At 35.7% G+C, this 22,919-nt stretch overlaps 1 protein-coding gene and 1 non-coding gene across 3 annotated transcripts in view; both read left to right on the top strand.

The window, feature by feature from the left end:
• Positions 1–22,919, top strand: part of DIAPH2 (diaphanous related formin 2) — a 925,981-nt gene that overhangs the window by 42,874 nt on the left and 860,188 nt on the right. Inside the window, exons 2-3 of one of the 2 annotated variants that reach the window (XM_075539525.1) lie at positions 10,978–11,010; positions 13,621–13,797. In XM_075539525.1, the coding sequence (XP_075395640.1) occupies positions 10,978–11,010; positions 13,621–13,797 (210 nt within the window). The remainder of the gene's footprint in view (positions 1–10,977; positions 11,011–13,620; positions 13,798–22,919) is intronic. The other variant, XM_075539526.1, reaches the window with a different exon arrangement.
• Positions 5,152–5,274, top strand: LOC142435489 (small nucleolar RNA SNORA26). Its single transcript, XR_012781536.1, has one exon. It is a non-coding gene; the product is annotated as a small nucleolar RNA SNORA26 (small nucleolar RNA).

Here is a 22,919-nt window from a genome sequence, read left to right on the forward strand (position 1 = left end):
CAATTACTACTGCTACTCTTCAGGTAGAATTGACCGAACTTGCCGATTCCGGCAACTTTTTTTTTTTTAATTGTTCTTCATGCCTTGGATCTCTTATATAATCTCTCAATCTCACTCGAATGTTACAGGTCTACAATCCTTTTTTGAAATTCTAAAATCTAACAGCCCAGAAAAAAAGATTTTTATCATTTGGATGTCAAACCTGACCTGACTTGAGGCTGTACATAGTCTTTATCTTGTACAATCATTACGTTGTACTGATAAACATGGATGCATTTGAGCACAGGATGTAATGGATCCCCCAGATCCTATGGGGGATATTTTAAAATATGTTACATATATCATATTCTGATTTCTCTCTTCCCCTCTTTCTTGCTGGTCAAGCCATATCCCACCAGTAGATCAAAATTCTTTATAGTTTGTTTATGAAGCTTCATTTATCAATTTCATTATCAATATGTTTCATATACATATAACTTTGTAAAATGTGAACAATTCTTTCAAGGGTTTCAGATAAGAGATTATAAAGACGTTTATCCAATAAAGTCATCTTCCTATAAAATTTCACATTTTTCATGTGTCCCTCTGCAAGAGGAAACAGTATGGAATTTCAATGACTGTAAAACCTAATCTAGGCTACACCTCTTCGTTTTCACAACTCTTTCTAATCAGATGCACCCTATACACTCAGAATTTAATACCCTTTTCTATAAACCCTTTGTTTTATAAGGCTGCTCTTCTTACCTTCTCTAAGGTGAAATATTAGCCCTGCTCCTTCTTACTTCTCTCTCTTTCCCTCTTTCTGCCTATCCAAATCATAACCAACCATTTGAAGACTTATCAATAGTTTCTTAATGAAGCTCTATCAATTGCTTCTCTGAAATACCAATGTACTTAAATTCATATATCTCACAAATATTTCAGCATTTATTATAGGCCAGCTACTGTTCTGAGTTTTAGACATCCAAAATCCCTGCTCTAAGGAATTCATATTCTATAAGCCAGAGTGCAAGTGAATGAATAAATGAGTGAACAAGGTAATTTCTGGCAGTGGTTAAAGCTGTAACATTTAGAGGATACGGTGATGTGATAGCATTAAAGGAGGAAGATGGGTTACATAAATAAAATCTTTGTTTTTTAAGCAAAAGGGAAGGAATTTATTGGAGCCCATATGGGAAACCCTAGAGGGGCCCAGCATCCCCTACTTTCTAGGCATGCCCAGACAAAGGGCCACACCATTCACTGTACCCCCATGTCCCAGAGGGACTCCCTTTGAGTTGAGCCCCAAGGCCCCAGGACTGGCTGGGGGTGCCTTAAATCTTATAGTTAACATTTGTCTATTTGTTTTATGTGTTGTTTTTCTCCTTGGCTAGATTTGCAAATGCCTTAAGGGGCAGAATAATACCTTAAACTTTTGTGTGCTATAAGTATTCAACATTCAATGGGGTCCTTGATTATTGTTTGATTGTGACATTTATCTTTTTTAAAAAACAGAAGAAACAAAAATGTATTTGTTAATATTGAGCTAAGTCATTGACCCAAGTGTGTCTATTATGTACAAAGTACTGGGCTAGGTTTTGAAAGCTTTGTGTTTATGCCAAGTTTGTGGAACTTTCAAGTCCAAACATATTTTTCATTTTAAAATAGTCTACTACAGAGCAAATAAACATTCTTTCTGTATCTGCAGAAGCAGCTAATATTTACAAAGCCAGTTTATTCCAGTACTTGTTACTGATTAATTCAGGTATCTCAATTACTTCCTCCAATTCAATAGGGTGAACGTTTTAAAAGACTCAAGCAGCAAACAAACATTGTCTAAACGAAGCCCTGGTGGTTTGCATGTTGGGTTGTTAAACAAAAAGTGAGCAGTTCACTCCCACAGGAAACCTACTCTGCCCGTTGAGTCAGAATTACTGAGTTTGGAGTCTTGAAACGGATCGTAGTTGTTGTAAGGCAGCACTAGAGGATTCTCTCTGTTAGGTCATGAAATATTAAAAAATTTTGGCAAGATAGCCAATTTAGGATTGAGCATATCCTGTTCTGCTAGATATATAGAATTCATCAAATGGGTAAACATAGCTTGGCTTCATGAAGAAAACCAAAGCCCCATAAAATGGTGGCATATTTGAATTTCACTAGAACTTGTCCTTCTAAATAAAGTTTTTTATTTTTATCAATTGAAAGACCATTTTGAAGAGAAAACCTAACAAAGAATTCTGGGGAAAAATTTTGTCACAGTGAAAAACTGATGAGTTAAAGTTTGAGAGTTTTGATTAGTTCTGAGATGGTGTTTTTATCAGTACAAAAACACATTGTTACAAAAATATGAAAAATATCTCTAATAAAATGATGAAATCAGTCATTACAGATGTCCACAATAGTAAATTAAGATAGAGCTTAATATCTCTAAATTCTCTTGAATTCAAATGATATACTTTTCCAGGACAGGGCCATGTCTCCTTAATTCTCTAGTTCCCAGCACACTTCAAATTGATCTATCATCTATTTATGATTATTTATCATGATAGATGACTATAAACCCAAAGAATTTGACATTTGGGATCTAAAAATGATCTATACTGTTAGAAAAGAAGTGAAAGAACATTTCAGAGTATTTTAAAATAACAGACAATAAACAAGTTGACTCTGAAAGGCAAAATCTGATTTCTCCTGGTCTTAGAAACACACCTCTATATTTATATGTTCTAAAAATCAGCATTATATATAGCTTTCTGGGTGACATAACCACAACTGAGAGGCACTCAACTATAAAAAACAATTATCTTTATAATGAAGTATTTGTCGGAGCAGAATGTGCAGCTTGGTTACCAGATAAGTAAGTGGTCTTCAATTGTCTAGATTGATCTTTTGGTTTTTAAAGGTCAGGGATCTGAAATGGTGGAAGATGGGCCTTTTAATAGGAACTACATCTGTCTGTGAGTGTTCCTGATCGAATAGGTGTTGGGCAGGGATGTACTTCCAAGAATTCAAACCCTGGATTGGAAGTTGACAGATGGCCTTATCAAGTCCCCTTCCAGCCTGTAGAGTCTGGAAGTTTTAACAAAGCTGTCAGAGTTTGAGCATTTCTCTTTTGTGCGTTTTCCTTTATTTTGTCTGATTTTAATGAGATTATAATTTCTATAAAGGAAAAGAGTAAGCTCGCTTTGCTTACCATTGTAGTCCTGATCGCCAGCATCGAATGGGTGTATTGTAGGCAGGTGCTCCAGTATTCGTTCAGATGAATTGATCTAGGAGTTCTTTCTTACATTGTCCTTGCCCTTCTTGGAAAGCAAGAAGCTTTAAGCTGGTTGAATAACAGCTCTTTTGTCTTAATGGTTCTGGTCAGCTTATTTTGTTATTAAGAACAAAACTAGTCAAAACTAGTCAAACTAGACAGATTTTGAGTTGGTGGTGAGACTTTTAAATTGTATATAATTTAGTTGTCCAATTTCTGTGGTACTAGAGTATTTGCAATGGCTGTTTACAAAACATAGTAAAACCATGTAACATTCGCCATAGCAGAGTTGAATCTTTACATCGTGCTCTTTTTGTTCATTTCTGCTTGATTTAATTTTCTTGCAATGATAACTCTTGCATTGTAATCAGAACTTGATCATCAGAGCTTATAAGTAAATTGTCCATTTCTCTTATTCTGAAGGGGTTGAGACTTCAGAGTGATAACTTTTGTTCATATAATACTGTACTAAGTTATATTTAATATTACTGATCATAAATGAAGTTTAATAAACGGATTGCTCGACTAATACATAATCATGTTGCTTTTCCAGAGTTGATTTTAATGAAAATATGGTCACTATACATATCAGTGCAATATGCACTCATTATAATGACCATTATCATTAGATTTGCATAATAAAAACTTGCCAAAATGACTTTAATCAGCACTTTTAATTTAGGACTGTGATTTTAATAAAAGTTTTTATTGTTATTTTTTAAAACTCCATAGTAGCTTCATAATTTGGTACACAGGAGCAAAACCCATAATGCCAGCATGTCCAATGGGACAGGAGATAAACACACCTATATAAACATTTTGGTAAAATCAGAGCGCTTGTCTTCATAGAATGACATTACAGTGACTTAGTGTATGTAATTTGCCCTTATTAACTGACAAAACAAAAACAAGTTTTTTGAAGTTCTTTTTACTTTTTGGTTTAAGTTTAGTTTTTGTTATTATTCTCAATTTTTCCCATGTCTTTTATTTTTGGATAATACATAAAGGCAATTATTTGGTAGAACCTAGTTATTTTCTATAAGAAATCTCTTAATTGCAATGTATACAATAAAATCAATGCATTTTAATGTATAGTGGCCAAAAATCATCTCTTAGCAAACTCAACCTTTGTGTATCTTTTCAGTTTTTTTCAGTAGATTCAGTTTTTGAACAGTTCTAAAGAAAAATTGTAAATGATGTTTAGAAGATATTTATAAAAGTAGATTTTTAAAATGATATCATGGGGTACTCTGAGAAAATTCTTGCATTGAATCAAAGGTGCACGTTTACACAGGATATACATTCTGTCATTGAATGAAACATAAATAAATATATCAGAATGTTTTTCTTTATAATTCTTCATCAAAAGTAATTGGGATAATAATTTTACATGAGCATATTTCTAGTGTGCCCTGTGATACTCTTATCATTCTAGAAGATATTTGTTAGAAAAATTATCTTTAGGAAAACCAAAAAAGCACAATTTTTTCCACTATCATTTTTTGACTCAGAGTCCATATTTGGTTTTTTACCAAGCAAATTTTAAACTCAAGGGAAGCTATAGACACAAATTCATCTAATTATATGGACATTATAAGCAGCAGGAACAAATGTGATAGTCTGCTATAAAAAGCACATGAGCCATAAGAAGAGAATTAGAAAGTGAGTCACGAAATCATGGTTGATCTTGAGTGCCATGTGAAGGATACCCGTCCTGATAGGTCGTCAGGGAAGACTGGCTATCAGCCAGAGTGTGTCGTTTATTCATGATGTTATTAAGCATCTATTGTGAGCCACGCTATTCTTTAGGTATTAAGGTCCATCTTAGAAGCAAGCAAACAAAAATCTTTCTCCGTTTGGAATGTTATTTTTAGTAAAAGAAGTAGATTTAAAAATTATAACACACTCCCTTCCTTGTGCCCTTTTAAGGTTGCTGCGGTACTTTAAGAGGCTAACACAGAAGGGTAAAGCAATTCTCCATCAAACCCAGAGACGAGGTCGGTAGAACTCCTCTTTGGATCCTGTCTGGAGTCACAACTGTACCGGAAAAAAAATTATAATAAATGACAGACTATGAGAAAATTATACCTTCTATTACATAAAAAAGAAAGAAAAATAGAGCACAATAAAGTTAGAGTGCCAGGAATGTGTGGAAGAATTTGATGTTTCACTTTTAAATATGATGGACAGGGTAGGTTTCCTTCACCTTGTTGTTCCTTCCAAATCTTTTGCCAAAATTTTGAAAAAAGGTCTATAGCCTTGCTTTTTCAAGTTTTCAATCCTAACACAGTAATAACTGATCTAGATCTGGTTTTAGGACCTGAAAATCATGCTTAAAACTAAGTTGAAAGAGGAGTGGTTGAGGGAGTGAATCCTAAGAATATCGTTGAAGAGCACCCCAGACCCAGGAGACCAAGCATGTGACTTTGCCTTCTTGAGGGGCAGTGAGGTGATCACTGTGATTGGAACAACCTGAGTTGAAGGTTGAAGTGTCGTAGGAGATAAGTTGAAGGATTATGGCGTGGGAACAAGTTAATGAGGCTTTGTAGGCTATTATACCGGTTTCTGAATTGCATTAGGAAAGTTTTGTGTGGCAAGGTGACAAAAACCTGACTTTCTATGCTAAAATAGCTCTGCTAGAGGGAAAAGATGGGAGCAGGGACCTCGGTTTGGGGGTAATGGTGACTAGAACCCGAGCTGTGCTTTCAGAAGATGACTTTGGCAACTGGGAAAGAATGGAAGCCGTGGAATTCTCTAGAAGGCTGACGTAAACTTCATTGGCTTGTGAAGGAATGAAGAGGGGGCTTGTGGAACTTAACTACTGCTTGTCAGTGAAAGGGAGAAGGCTAAAATCACATGGAAGCTTTAAGCTGAGACCAGTGGAATGTGACTGGTACCGTTAACATACCTGCTAACCCCCTTTTAAAAAATTCTGGCCAAACTTTTTAGTTAATGTTCTATAGCTGAACACACACCTTAAATGGTATTAATAGGGGAGGAGGAAAGGGGAGGTGCTTGCTGATTCCTAAGGAAATGTCAGAAAGGCAAATGTTACTCACTTTTGGTAAACCCATACTAATGATCTGCACCGACAATTTATCACTGGCTCATGTATTGTTTCCATTAGGTTATGAATTATATGCCCATTTTCCCTGCTACCACCCATACAGAGAGCTGAGAGAAAGGGCTCTGACTCAGAGTTGTGGCATGAAGACAGCATTAACCCAGAACCAAGCTTGCTACTGCAATCAACTCAATTCTGACTCACAGTTGCTCTATAGGGCAGGGTAGAAGTGCCCCTGCCCAACATGTACCCACTCTGCCACCACGGCTTCTCAAGACAGGATTAGGATTACGAAGGTAAAATTTAAGAATTGTGAAAGATTGAGGAATCTAAATTTATACATAGTTTCTAGAGAATACCTAAATAATTATTATTGTTAGGCATCATTTTATCGATGCCTACACATGGTGACGCTATGTCCAATAATAGAATGACACACTGTCAAGTCCAGTCCATCCTCACCATTGTTGCTTTGCTTGAACCCATTGCTGCCGCTACCTGTGCCACTTCATCTCTCTTGAGGATCTTTTTCTCTCACCGTCCCTCTATGTAGCCACTCAAAACAACAACAGTGAGTTACAAGTGTGCGATGCATTCGGGAAGGGTTGTGAGTGCCAGGAAGAGCCCTTATGGCAAACTGGTTATGCACAGGGCTCCTACCTGCAAGGCCAGCAGTTTGAAACCACCCCCGGCTCCAGGGAGAAAGATTGGGCTTTCTACTCCTGTAAAGATTTCCTCTGCGAAACCCACAGGAGCAGTTCTACTCAATCCTGTTGTATAGAGTCTCAATGAGTTGCCATCAACTTGATGGCAGTGAGTTTGGATTTTGCTTTTGGTGCGTGCCAGAGAAATGTTCTTTAGGATGACGCTAGAACTCCTGGGCAATGGGGGCAAAAACTACTTATCCAATGGGAAATGCAACTTATGGGAGAGGGGGGTTTCTATGATTTTGAGATTCAATAAGTCGATTTTAGTGCCCTAAGGTTTGAGAAGTAGCCATAGAAAAGCACTATGTTTGATATTGATGAGTTAGTCTATTGATGACAAGGTCTATATTCTCTTTGAAAGTCATTGAGCTACTTTAAGCTCCAGTTTCAATATTGATAAAATGAGATATTTTGACTAGATAATTCCAAATTCAATCCTACTCTAATTTTGCATAATTTTATAGGCTTTGATTTAATTTGAACCAAATACTTTTTCCCCCCTGTGGTTGTCCCTTATGTTTGCACTATTATTTAATTGCATATATGTAATTGCAATGCCAACTTAAAGGATTCCAAATATATGAGGTAAATCTTAAGTTAGAGAATTTAAGCAAATAAATATTTTCTCCTAATATATATTCTTGTTTTAGAGATAGAATTGTGCTTCCAATCTTGAATTTTTAACCCCAAAGGATGGGAAGAAAGGGACCTTTTGAGTTTGTTGTAAATTTATAATCTTTGTCAAATCATAACACAAGTGTGATCATTATCTTTCTGGATAGCAAGGTTAGTTGGGATATTTTGCCACTGCTTATTCTGATTTTACATGATAAGAATCTGGAAGCATATCATTGTTCCTGCTACGGTCTTTTGTAATCCACTGGAAAAATAAAAGGGCGAATACCTGGTAGAAAGAGGTCTTAGGGTGAATTGATTTCTTTGAAAAATGAGAGTACTACTGAAATAAATAATCTCTCCTTTTTTTTCCTTTTTCTTGGGTGGGGGGCAGTAAAGGTTGATTTGAGTTATGTTAGCAGGATGTGATGAAGACAGTATAAAATTTCAGAAGTTAGGATCACTGAAGGATTCTATGGATTAAAAGGACAAAAATATTTCATAGAAGTATGTCAAAAGTATCACTACTAGGGTTACAGTTCATGCATGTGTGGGTTTATTCCAAACAAAACATGTTTAAAAATGTCTTGGTGTCCAATGGATAGCTGCAGATCAGTGCTCTCAATAATATACTCATGTTTGTCTTATTTAAAAACCAAACAAGCAAACCGAAAAACCTCATTGTTATGAATCAATGCTGACTCATAACGACCCTATTAAGACAGAATAGAACAGGCCCTGTGAGTTTTCGATCCTCTACTTTCTCCAGAGGAGAACCTGGTGGTTTTGAACTGCTGACCTTGAAGTTAGCAGCCCAACAGAAAACTAGTACGCCATGAGTGCTCCGTAGTCTTTAGGATGTTGCTTACAAACGGAAAGAAACAAAAGTCCAATCAGACCACCGGCTTTTTAGTGGATCGGTTGGGCCAGTTAAATGCAAGACAGAACTCAAGTTCAGATGATGGTGCTGATTTATTTATTTGTTTGTTTAATTCCAAAGGGGTACTTTTCATAAAGTTTCTCAAAAGACACAGGACGATCACAGGGCATTTTTAGGAAGAAATTTTTTGAAGAAACTGGAAAACTGCACTAATGAGCAAAAGGAACCAGGAGTTGCACCAAGGATCCCCGCTCTCTGGCCGTTTTCCTCATGACGACAACGTGTCTGCTCAGTTTTGGAGGGTGTGTCAAGGGCTGTCCTATGAAGATGTTCCTGGAACACCTTTCCTTTCAGCACCCATTCTACAGCCCTGAGTTCCTAGGAGATGCTAACGCTGCCAATAGAAGAGGGCAGAATTCTTTGGTGGGGGAGGGGATGGTCTGAGAGATGGAAACAGTGCCTTCATTCGTGTGTGTATACATAGCCCTAGATCGGAGGGTATGCCTAGAAGCAATAGTTTCACGTTGAGATATTTTTGTTTTATAAAGGTTTCCATGGTTTTGTAGCAATAATTTGGAATTATTTTTGCGTAGAAGTTATCAGTTTGATTTCTCCAGTGGGTCTGGGCAGCAAAGATCTTCAGCAGCGTTTGGTTGGTGGTATTTAAAAACAAATTCCTGAGATTCTGAGATGACATCATTCTCATTTCCTTAAAATTCACAGTGGAGGTTTCCCCACCAATGAGATGACCATATTTTTTATTATTTTTAGCATGCCTGTAAATGCAAAGTATTACTCATTGTTTGTTAAAAGTATTAAATGTAGAGTGAGGATGAAGGGTTAACGTAAATTCCCAGTAGCCAATATTTTAAAATCTTGGGTTTTTTTTCCTAATTACAGCTTTTAAGTATCTTCTGAATCATGGAAGACTATATTATTAGGCATTGCTTAGTTGTACTCTAATTCATTAAATACTGATGACTATCTATAGTATGTATTGGTTTTTATGAACCAGTTTTTGTTAAATGTTGTTGTTAGGTACCATCGAGTCAGTTCTAACTCATAGTAAACCTACGAGGGTACCAAAAATAAGTGGAATTTTTTCCCCTAAAGCTATGTATTTAATTTTTTTTCACAAAACAACCATATCACCTTCAAAGTACTCTCCATTATCCTTAATACATTTGTCAAATCTTTGATTCCATTCTTGGAAACATTTTTCAAATTCATTTGTTTGGATGGCTGATAGCACCTCCCTTGTTTTTTCCTCCACCTCTTCTAATTTGTCAAATTGCTGCCTTTTCATGTCCCTCTGCATTCATGGCAACTGCACAGAGCGAGGTCAGGTGAGTAAGGTGAATGGGGAAAGAGAACCATGCTGTTTTTTTGTGCCCAAAACTGGCGCACTGAGATGGTTGTGTGAACAGGTGCATTGTCATGGTGGCAAAACCACTCCCCCGTCTGCCACAAATCAGGCTTTTTTGGTTACACACAGTTACACTATCTTTTCAGAACCGGTAAATAGAAAGCTTGATTATCAGCCTGATCTGGTAGAATGAACTCCAAATGCACTATCTCCCTCACCTCCCCCCCAAAAGGGCATAATTTGTTTGTTTGTTTTAGGTAAATCCTCGTATGTATAACAAAATAAAACACGTTCTGGTCCTTTTTGAGTCTTACAATCATTGCTATATTTGAGTCCGTTGTTCCAGTTTTTGTGTCAATCCGTAGTTTTGGTGGCCTTCTTCTTTTGCACTGATCTTCTACTTTTCCAACCATCAGGTCCTTTTTATAGAGAGTGGTCTCCCCTGATAGCATGTTCACAGTATATGGGGCAAAGTCTCCCCATCCTTACTCCTAAAGAGCATTGTGGCTGTACTTCTTCCAAGGCAGATTTGTTTGTTCTCTGGCAGTCCATGGTATTTCAGTAGTCCCCACCAACACCATAATCCAATCCCTAGTGTTTCTTGGTATTAGGAGTAGGAACACACACACACACACACACACACACACACACACACACACAATGTTGGGAATTTTTTAAGGAATGGACCCTGATTGCAGAATCAATAAGTTTACTTTATTTAGATTTCTAAAGAAATGTCATTTAAATATCTGTGCTGTAATAATAATATCTAAGATTTAGAGGATGCTTTATATCTCAATGCTATTTAATGTACTTTTTTCTTATGACTCATGTCTGTTTTATTGTTAAATTTAGATGCCAGTTATTTATTCCAGGGATTGAAAAAAACTTGAAATGGCTTAAGACCTTGCTATGATTTTTTTCTTTGTTTTTGACCTTTAAACATTTTCTTCTCTCTTCTGTAAAGAATATATTAAGTATATATCTAAACTTGCTAATTTTCTTGACTATAGTCAATAAAAATGGGAATAATTCAATTACTTATTATTTGAGCTATGAATAATTTTTCTTGTCTGACAGTTATTTCTTTTTTCTTTTTGGTTTTATTAGAACATTCAAATAAAAACTTTGGCAGATGATGTGGTAAGGTGGTCTTAAGCAGCATGTTATTATATTACCTATGCATGTTACCTTTTTATTAAAGTAGGTGGACATTAAAGCATTGATATCTGTGAGATACAAAATGTCTGAATACTTTACAGTTACAATAAAATGGGAAATATTCTTTAGAGTGAATTCTGTTTTTCAATGTTAACATAAATAGTTATATGCAGTCTCAACAAAATTTTGATATTCTCATATATAGGTTAAACAATTCTTAAAAAATCTCTATGCAAAACAAACTCTCGAAATTTAGTTGTGCCCTTTATGGATAGTCAAACAAATTGACTGTGAATATGTTTAACATAGTATTAGAGGGAAATAATTGCAAATCGAAAGGGGATTAAGTTTCCTTCTGATCTGATGTATGCTATTAAATTTATAAATCTTGAATATTTTTAAGCTGAGTATCACAGTAAAACTTATTAGAAGTTATGGGCTCAAAATTTAAATACACCATTGTGTTACTAGAAAAATTAAAATGGTGTTTTAAACACTGTCGGTTTTTCCTTTGTGAATTTACGTATCCATAAATAATATTAAGTACTGTTAGTGCTTTAAGGAGGTAAAGGTATGTGACTTAATTTAATATTTGAAATCAAGACATAGTTGAAGTCAAAAGCCAATTTTCCAGATAGACTTGAAGAACACAGTGGAAGATAAAATGTATATGTAAATGATCCAACTCAGGAAAGCTAGTATTGAGAAAGTAAACATTAAGTGATATGAGGGAAAAGGAAAATGCTTATTTTATGGTCCATTGCACATTTAAATGCTTTAATGTCCACCATATCTGTTAGTGAAATTTGACTGTTGGATAGGTACTCAGTTTTATTTGGGATTACTTCATTTTCATCTTGAGTTGTATGAAGATACTCTGCATATCAAAACTACCTTCATTTTCCTCAAGAAGTTAGTTGGACGTTTGAAACAATTAGTCCAAGATGATTTGAAGTACTGAATCTTACTGTGAGAACCAGACTAAAACCTGGAGTCTTATGACTTTAGGTGTCACGTTTTCTTCGAATTGAGAGAATTGGCCTATGTTTTCTCAAGTTTCTTTCCAGGTCTCAAATATTGTGTATTCTCTTTGTAAGCAACCATGTACTCAAATCATTTTTGTAATCCTGAATAAGCTGCTTAAAACTGCTCATATTTCTTTCAAAGTACACCTTTTAATTAAAAAAAAGTATGCTTTGAATCAATAAGGGACAAGGTATATTCTTTTAATGTGGGCCAATGTAAGTTTACACAAGCTGGGCTAATAATTTCCATGATACTCTTTGTTCTATTGAGTAATTTATCAGACTTCTGGTACCATGGCAGTGAAGATGCACTGTCTTCACATCTAACATATATGCTTATTTAACATGAGCTGCAAGGCTTGCATGTGCTTCTTAACAGAAACCAAAATAAAACTGAGTTGCATTCAGTTTTATGAACATTACTAATTGCTTGTGTATTATATGCTTTGAAACAGAATGTTTTGTTTATATGCAGTCATTAACTTGATGCAAAATACCGTGCTAATCACTAGAGATTGTATGTGGAATCAATGACTCCAAGTCAATGTGCCTAAGATAGCTAGTTCTTCATACTAGTATTTATTGGAATAAGATATTTCTATTTCCCGTTAATGGAAAATAATATCTTTATTTTCATTTTCCTCCTTGTTGGTCTCCCCTTTTTAGGGGAGAAAAACGTGGAGTAAAAGAAAAATAATCGCTGTAGCAATAGTATTGCTGTTAGTAACAAACAATAGTAGTAACGTAGCAGCTAAACTCACAAACATATTACTTTTAAGAATACTGGTGTAGAGAAACTAAATAACTTGCAGAGGACTATTCTGCTAGTAAATGGCAAGAAAAACAAAAAGCCAAAATGTTGCTGTGGAGTCTTAACATGCAGTGGCCCTGTCGGATCAGGTGAGAGAACCCCATAAAACTTCCAAAGGTGTTCATCTGTATTGAAGCAGACAGCCTCAACTTTCTCCCACAGACTGGTTGATGGGTTTGAACTGCCAACCTTTGGTTAGTAGCCAAGGCTTAACCACTGTGACACCAGGGATCCTTACAAATGGCAAACCAAAAAATATAAATCCAAGTGGTCTGGCTTCAGCGTTCATTCTCTTAACTACTTTAAACTGGATACATTTTCCCTAGATATTTGTCAGACTTTTTGTCACATCGAAGCAGAGAGACATTAGCAACATTTCCCACCTTATATCTTAACATAAGAGACTTTTTTTCTTTTCTCTGTTTCTCATAGTTCTAAAGTTGCTGCCTTTCTAGGCACATTGTACCTTAACTGGCCTCAGGACTTTGATCCGTGCTTGTTTTCTTTTTCTTTTCACTTTTTGTACAAAGACTGACTCAGTTTTACTTCTGAGGAATACTTTCATTTCTGAGGCTGAAGAGTACTTCAAGATTTCAAAATAATACAATCTCTGACTGGAGCTTGCTGCTTAAAAAAACATTTTGTCCAAAGACAAAATGATATATTTTATACCGTGTCATTTTTATGTTTTAATCTGTAATGGTCATGGTTTTTGATCTCTTTCTTAGCACTTTTTATTTTTATCTGTATTTGCAGCGTGACCGAATCACAAGTTTTAGAAAATCTACTGTCAAAAAAGAAAAACTTCTTATTCAGCATCCTATTGATTCTCCAGTTGCGATGAGTGACTTTCCAGTAGCTCAGCCATTATCTGATGAACGATCTTTGAAATTGTCTGAAAAAGAAGTACTGGATCTCTTTGAAAAAATGATGGTAAGTTAGATCCCGAACTTTGTTCTAATTTAAAAGCGTGTATGCTCTGAATACCTATAGATTTTAAGGAGGTGTATTTGTATGGACCGTGTGTGTATTATTTAAAGTATAGATCAGAACCTTGTTGGCATAGTAGAACTCGTTTCAGAAGGATCTATTTTTAGAGCTAAGCCGTCTTTACTTGCCTCTTTCTTCTATTGTGTGCTCCCAGGAGCAGGGGTTGTCTTGTCATTGCTCTCTAGCTTTTATTAGTCCCCAGCATATTAGATCAAGTTCTTCCAATTAATTAATGTGTATGTCTGTTTCTGTGTAGCAAAACAGACCTACTTCTACTTGAAAGCAGAGCCAGGTATCCTGTTGAGTGTGTGAAAGAGTTGAAAAGGGCACATGTAAGAAATTGTGGAGTGGCCAGAGTAATGAATTTGTCTAAGTTTTCCCAATTGACAACAGTATGCCAGTTACATTGTCTACGTTTCCTATATTTCATAGCTTGGGGTCTGGGTTATTTCTTAAATTAAGCAATAAATATAACATTTTGTGTATTCTGTAGTTTGTTAGGAGAGGGTTGACATAGGACATTTGGCCATTTACCTTGGTATGCTGAACTAAATAAGAACTGGATAATCTGATGCATGAATCATTCATTTAAAATTGTATCTCACTTAATAATGGCAACATATATGTGTGGATGGGTTTTCTTGTGGTTGTTTTGATTTGTCTGGAGTTCAGGAGCTTCAATAATTCCTCCAGTCACACCAAAATAAATGTTAAGAAATAATGAAATTTAAAGGAGAGTTGAAACCAATCCTAGTCAATCTTTTCAAAAGTATAGAAGGTACACTATTGATATGTTTCTGTACAGTCAGTCTAACCCTGATGCATAAAGGAATCAGATGTTATAAAAATAGAAAAGTCCTTTATGAACACCGATGCAAAAACTTCAACACAATTTCAATGAAACTGTTAAAAATAAGCAAACTAATTTGTAAAATACAAGGATATATTAGTACCAAATCCTCTTGCATTTTTTATGAGTAATTAATAAGCCAGTGCATGTAAAACACAGTGCTGGTTGGAGATTCAAGTCAGTGTTCAATAAATGTCAGCTACCAGTAGGGGGAAAAAAATCTAGCCAACAAACCAGAAATATCATACATCATGATTAAATGGGATTCGTCCCAGGAGTACAAGGTTGGTTTAACAATATAAAATCAATTTGTAATTCACCACACATAAAATAAAGGAGGAAAACCTATAAGATCATATTAATTCCTCACAAAAACTTAGCAATAAACTTAAAGGCATATGTGCCCAAAGCTAACCTTATCCCTAGTGGAGATAGCTGAGAGACTTCCTTTTGAAGGGGAATGAGACAAGGAGAATCATTATCAACACTCTTATTCAGCATTTTCGTAGGAGTCATAGAGTAATAAGACTAGAAAGAGAAAGTTAAAGGTTTCCTATTTGGAAATGAAGAAATAAAACTATCTTTATGTGCAGATGACATGATGCGCTCTATATTCTAGTGCCGCTGAGTAGATTCCAACTCATAATGATCCTCACAGGGTTTCTCAGATTATAAATCTTTCTTTTTTATTATAAATCTTTATAAGAGCAAGATAGCCTCTTGTTTCTTCCTCAGAGCAGCTAGTGGTTTTAAACCACCAACTTGTGGTAAGCAGTTCAACACTTTTGTGACAGCGCCACCAGGCTTCTCATCCAATACATAGAAGACCCTAAATAGTCTACAAGAATATTGATGGCAGCATTGGCAACATAACAAAAGGATATAAAATCAACATGCAAGAGTAGTTGGGTTCTTCTACACTAAAAAAGACAACTCTAAAAAATAAGTCAAGAAAATTACCACTGAAAACAGCAACCAAATCTATGAAATATCTAGGACTTAATCAACTTGATGGCAATGTGTTTGTTGGGTTGGGGTTTTAGGGACATAAAAACTTATACCATGAGAATTGTAAAATACTACAAGAGACTAGAAGAGACCCACAAAAATGGAAAGATAACCTGAGCTCCATGGGTTGGAAAGTTAATATAATAAAATTGGAAGTTTAATAAAGTAAAACACAAAGAATCTTGATACTTAATCAAGATTAACCCGAACACTGATACTTAATCCTAACATTAAAAAATTGTTTATAGTGACTAGAGTGAAAATTTACAAAGGAAATATTTTTTTTCCGTTCAACCATTCCTACCCATGATTTAACAACATAAGGTTGCTGAGAGTCGGAACCAACTGGATGGCCACAAACGACAACAACACTTTTATTGAAGACACAGAGATGCATACTTCTGAGAAATAACCAGACACTTTTTGGTATAGATTTTCTGAGTTTGAAGGCTTACTTAATTAGTAGTATAGTTTCATGGGACAACTCAGTCAATTGGCATAATGTCATTTACAATCTGCATCCTAGTGAAGTAAATAGTGTCTTGGGTCTTAAAGCTTATAACATTTTACAGGTGTCTACTTTCTCAGGAGCAAAAAAGTAAGAAGGTAACTAAAAGTGCAGAGAAGGAATAAGTCTACAGGAGCCACAACGTCATTTTCCTTCAGACCAGTAGCATAATAGGGTGCTTGGCTACCACTGCAGACTCTTCTGACTAGGGCTCCACTGCAGTGCTGGATAGAAAAATATGGAGTAGAACTCAAATTATTATTGAAAGACATAAACATACAAACCAGACAAACTGAAACAGTAGAGAACAGAGGACTCCTTGAGAGACACTCTAAACATAAAATTGAGCCTTTCCCCTTCGATCACACTTAATGAAATAGTGGAATAGTAGAGAAGACAGAGGATGTTACCCATATAATTATCTCTCTACTTAAAGACCATCACTATGCATCCAAAAGACCAATAATTACTCAAAACAATGATGTGACAATAGGGGGAAGGAAAACTAGAGTGCTGGAAAAGGAAAAAACCTTGGACATAATTATAGAGAATGTCCACACATTGTGACAAATATAACTACATGTCACTCACAATTCATTTTCCCCCTTACGTCCACATCTAATTGCTTACCAAATCTGATTTGTTCCGCTTTGGCAATGACTTCTGAATTTGTGTCATCAATTATCCTTCAATTGCTCTTGTCTTAATTTATACAATATTAAATTTAGAGAATATTATCTCTAGTTCTTTCTTTTTTTTCCCCTAGTTATTTCTTATAGAATAACAGTCTCCAAACTTGTCTTCCTCCCTTCTTCCTCGTCTCATCTCTTCTAATCCAGTGTCATCCTATTAATAATTCTTCAGGCGTAAAGTTCCAAGTGTGCCCTTGTGTTTTCAATCATTTTGTGTGTCTCTTAACTATCATGCCTTCCCTCTGCTGTTCAAACCTAAAAGTACTTACCCTTCTTTATTCTTAGCTGTGAACTTATTGCTTAATTTCCTGAGTACATTGAGAAATTAGAAGATAACTGCCCATTACTTCCATTACCACTTCTACCAACCTTTTAGTATTTATACTCAAATCTTTGTCTTGCTCCCTGTATATGATTTTTTAATAGATATTTTCCCTTTCACCTCCCAAAGAACATTGTTCCAATATGCCTCTCTCACTTCCCATTCCAAATAGCATACTGGCACGATGTGGCTTCCAATGAAAAAGTCATTCCCAGTATATTTCCCTTGCGCTTGCATTCTATTCCCTGTTTTTTCCTTTGAAGGATACGATCTTGAAATGATTTTGGTATATTTACTGCTTCTCATTCATCCATCTCTTTTTACTTTCACTCTTAAACCCACTTCAACCAGGCTTACATGCCATTTCATCAGAACCGCTTTCATTCATTTCCCCAAATACCTTCATGCTGACAAATCACATTCTCATTTCTCATCTTCATTGATGGAACAATTCATCAGCAACATTTTATGCAATTCACATTTCTTTCCAATTTGTAGTACCCCCTAAAACTACCCCCACATTGTCTGGTTTTCCTTCTAGTTCTTTGCCCTTCTTAGAGTTTCTTTGCTGTTTCCTTGTATTCATGGAAATCTTCTCTTGTGTGTCTATATTACTATCTTTGGCGATGGCTTCAAAATACATGTGTATGCTCGCATCTACAGGCTTGAACTCAAGTCGTACATCTGTCACTATAATTAAAATCTTTCTTTGAATTTCTAATGAAAAAACCCAAACCCATTGTTACCGAGTTGATTCTGACTCATGATAATCCTGTATGGTACAGAGTCGTATTGAGCTCCGTATTCCTTCTGTTGTACTGTCTGGGGGATTAGACCCACTAGCCTTTTGCATCACCCAGGGACACATAAATGTCTAATAGAACACTCAAAAGTAACACATAAAACTGTATTGTTCTTCTGCTCTAAAGATTTCACCTTCAAAATCGATGACATCTTCATCTTATCAGTCACTCAGGCCAAACACCTTGAAATTGTGCTTGGCTACTTTCTTTTTCTTTTTTCTCACATTTGATCCAGTAGGAGATCCCACTAGCCCTACCTTCAGAATAAAGTACTTAAACATCTAACAATTTCTGACTACCTATATTGGAGGCAAACTGGTTGAAATCTTATGTTATACAACACTACCTTCTTAATTGGGTCTTTATTTATACCCATGACCTTTAAAATAAACAAATGAACGAACAAACAAACAAACAAACAAAAATCACTACCATTCAGTCCATTCTGACTCCTGGGAAAGCAGTGTACGTGTATTATTTTAGTTTATTCCTTTGACAATACCAAAAAGTAGCTCATATTTTTACATCTCATTTTGCAGATTAAGGAAACCCAGGTTTAGAGGGAGGTTAAATACCTTAGTTTAAGTGACGTGAAATTCTAGAAAAATGGTGTGGGTAACATCTATACCTAATAATGTTTAAGGTAAATATAAAACTAATAAATATTTTTTGCACACATACTGACTAGAAGTGGAAGGCAACTTAGCTGTGTTTGGAGCACAAGATAAAAGTTAGCTTGGGGTTGATTATGTCCTATCCGTGAGGGAAAGTTGTCCATAATAGCTTTTTATAAAGGAGCAAAAACTGGAAAGAAAGATGCTAACAATTTAGTAATGGAAAATTGTTAAAATGTCATTATTGCAGTTTATTGGGAGAAGGCACTTAAGTCACTCTATTTCTCAAACACAGAAGTACATTTCTAGATAAGTAATTTCCCTTTGTGTTCACTCCTGTGCCTATCCTTCTTATGCAAATAGCACAAAAGGTGTCCTTGTCCTAGTTAATATTGTTAGGACAATCTTGTTCCTCTTGCTGTTTCTTACTCTTTATTCTGATAGTCCTTTTGTTGATTATTTTAGATTTTATATAGCTAGTAAATGTGTAGAGCATGTGATCTGTATATATATTTTAGGATGATATTCTGAATAATAGAATTTTTAAATTAATTACATAAAATAGTACGTTATACAGAGTAATTGTATGTAAGGAGCTTGATACGAAAAAAAATTACATTGAAATTGATAATAAAATTTATTTTTTAAATTTCTGAGTATTGATAGATATTGGTGAAAGCTTTGGTGAAAAACAAGAATGAAAGATAATCTTTAATGTAATCATTTTCGTGGTAACTGAAGTTCCTTGTTATACTGAGGATCGCATCTATCAATAATAGTTATTTTGTAGGTTTGTAGATAAAGATAGTAGTGGATATTAGACCAAATCTAAAATTAATGCGTTTTTTAGTGTTGGCTCTTTTATTTAATTGCTAATAATTAAAAAAACGCACCTTTTTATAGGTAAGTAACATCTTTAAACAAGTGCATTTAATTGAAATATCTTAGTGATTAGATTTGAATTATTAGTAGAATATTATAGCAGTTTACTTTCACCATGGTTAGGCATTGGGCTGCTAACTGTAAGGTTAGTGGTGCAAACCCAGCAGCCACACCATAGGAGAGGCTGTTTCTATCATAAAGACTGTGAGCTAGAACCAACCTGATGGCATTTGGGCTAATATTCCATTGACTCTGACCTCAGTCAGCTCTGTGTCTTGGTACTTTTTATATTGATTTCGATGAAATTATTATAGAGAGAACTTTTGAATAATGGTGTCAGTTGTTATTACTGCTAGATTTAAAGTTCCAAATTTGAAAATTTAGAAGATTATTTCGTTAGAACACAGCTCTTTATTTACAGTGTATCTTCCATCATTTGGAAAACCAAGCTTTCTGTACTCACCAACTAGCGATTAAAAATTCGAAAGCGATTACTTTTTGAAACTTTTACGATTTAAACATAACTTATTTAAAAATGATTGTTATAATTAACTTTATCGGGAGAAATTGTAGTTCAAATTTCCTGCTTCTCTCCCCTGCCCAAAGCCATGTTTTTAATTCTTGCACAAGTAGGGAAAGGTAGCAGGAACACCACAACAATACTGCTTCCATATGGCAACTTTTCAAGATGACTGAACTATAGTGAAATTAGTCATCATATTTTAACCCCAAGCCAAAATATAAAGGTTCATATTCGTAACCTTTCTCTAACCATATGTATGAATCAGAGACATTTTGTGTTCTCTCTCTTTAGCATTGAATGGAATGTCTCATCATTCCAACTTTACTCATTGCCAATGAGTGACCGTGGACTTAGAGCAGGTGTTCTGAGCTTATAAATCTTTGTGGAGAGGGCAACTCTGTCTGTCACCCATGGAGCTGATGGCTATTTTGAACTCAGGATCTTGTCATTAACAGTCCAGGACTTTCCCAACAGCCCTACTAGGGCTCGTTTTGATTCCACCAGAGATTCTCAACTTGTGGGTCTCGGCCCCTTTGGGGGTCAAATGACCCTTTCATAGGGCTCGCCCAATTCCTAACAGTCGCAAAATGACAGTTAGGAAGTAGCAAAGAATATTATTTTATGGTTGAGGGTCACCACAACGTGAGGAACTGTATTTAAGGGTTGTGGCATTAGGAAGGTTGAGAACCACTGAAGTAGCTAGACATAAGGAAATCAATAATGTTTTAATTGAATGAATTTGGAATGGAATTCAGCATTGTAAATTATCATCACCTCTGTCTGCTGATTGAGAATAACAAAACTGATTTTCTAATGTATGAATTCTTGCATTTTCCTTTGGACATTATTACTTGCTCATGTTCTCTCTCTCACCCTCCCTGTTTTCTTCTTAACGTGTATCAGGGACTTGTTATTTCGAATACAGAAACTTCTTAGAAATTCAAGCTGGATTTTTTATATTATCTAGCATGAGTAGCTATTTAATTGTGGTCGAGCTTACTGACTTGTGACATTGGATACATATAGCTATGTCAATAAGGATCATGTTCTAATATAGGTCATTAAAAAGCTTGTCTTATGCAAACAAATGAGGCCAGTGATTCATAATTAATTTTTTGGCACACTTCATTTCAATGTCATTTATTAAAAGCAACTTTGAATATGTGATTATACATGCAAATGTGATATTTTGTACTTTTTTATATTCAGCAATTTATAGGAATAGTTCACATTTTGGAAAAAATTTAATCATAGAATAGTTATATAGTAGGGACCCCTGGTGGTGTAGTGGTTACTAGTAGTGCTGCCGTCCTCAAGGTCAGCAGTTCCAAACCACCAGCTGGTTGCAGGGAGAAAATGGGGATTTCTACTCCTGTGAACAGTCTCAGAAACTCACAGATGAAATTTTACCTTGTACTATAGGGTCGCTATGAGTCAGCATACACTTGATGGCAGTGGTTATAGTTATATAGAAGCAGTCAGTCTCCATAAACATTGCAGTCTTGGAACACCTGTTGATTAGTTTTGCCTTATCTTTCAGTACTGACTCTAGGCCAGTAGGTTTGGTTTATTTTAGGTTTCATACCAAATGATATATCCATCTCCCTGCTACTAAAGCTCTTATAACTAATCTCAAAGCTTTTAATTTTCGATTCTCTTACTTTTGCCATTCATCAATTTGGGAAAAGCTTAAACTTCGAAAGCCAGGTGTTGCAGGCTAAGCCAAGCATACCTGTTATTTCTAGACAGCAATGCTAGGTTTACAGCTCATCTCATTCTCCGACAAATCTCCCAACTCCCTGCCATAGGGTTTGTGAGGACTCATAGCAGCCCTAAGGGCAGAGTAGACCTGCTCCTCTGATTTCCAAGACTGTGTCTATGGAGGTTGTTCGGCAAAGTGGTTTTATAGTGGTGACCTTGTAGTTAGTCGTCCAGTGCATAACCCTTATGCCAATAGGGCTCCCTCACCCAACCTCGGTCCATCAGAAATTGGTTAGCTTAGATGAGACCTATTTTGGGCTCTAATCATTAATAGTTTTAATAATGCTTAAGTTGCTATAGACTAAATCATCAGTAGACTAGGTCTTAAAAATCTAGAAAAAACATGAAGTAGTTTTCAGAAGTGATTTAATTTTCAGATATTGGTTGTTATTGTCAATTTCACCTCTTAGTCAAATCAATTAGCCACTGAGCATTTAATCATTGCATAATAATAAGACAACCAGGCTCCTAGAAATTTTCTTGGTATTATAATTTCCATTGGTTGTATTTCCATTTCCAGTATTCTACCTCTATATCAGTAGAATGAGATAATGCAATATAATTCTTATACAACATGTTTTTCTTTTTGTTATACCAATATCTAAGAGAAGTTTGTAAACACGAAGAAATGCTCACTAACAAACATTTGAAGAAATGCCTGTGATTATTTGTCACTACATTCCACATCCTTAATATGTGGACTCTCATTTTCTTGTTAGGTTTTTGGGGTGGTTTACTTTGGTTCTTGCTTCGCCCTCCTGAAAGAATTTGTGCGACAGAAGCACTTTTGTAAATCAAAGTGACTTTTATGACTGGAAAGAGGAGTTTCAGGTATTGCAGTCTCAGACAATACACCCTATCTCTGGAAAGCGTGTGAAGCCTTAAGGGGGGTGGGGGAAGTGGGAAATTTGCCACTGAAAATAGCCATTTCAGGGGAGCACAGAAAACCACGTGGAAGTAATACTGGATCAGGAGCAAGGAACCAGAATGTGGACCCCAGAGCAGGAAACAAGAACAGGGAATATCAAGAGAGCCGAGATAATGCAGCCCCCTAGAGGGCCCTCAGGTGCTTACACGCTCTCAGGTGTTTGCCCACCCTCTG

Source organism: Tenrec ecaudatus, chromosome X (genome assembly GCF_050624435.1).
Source record: "Tenrec ecaudatus isolate mTenEca1 chromosome X, mTenEca1.hap1, whole genome shotgun sequence".
Lineage (NCBI taxonomy): Eukaryota > Metazoa > Chordata > Mammalia > Afrosoricida > Tenrecidae > Tenrec > Tenrec ecaudatus.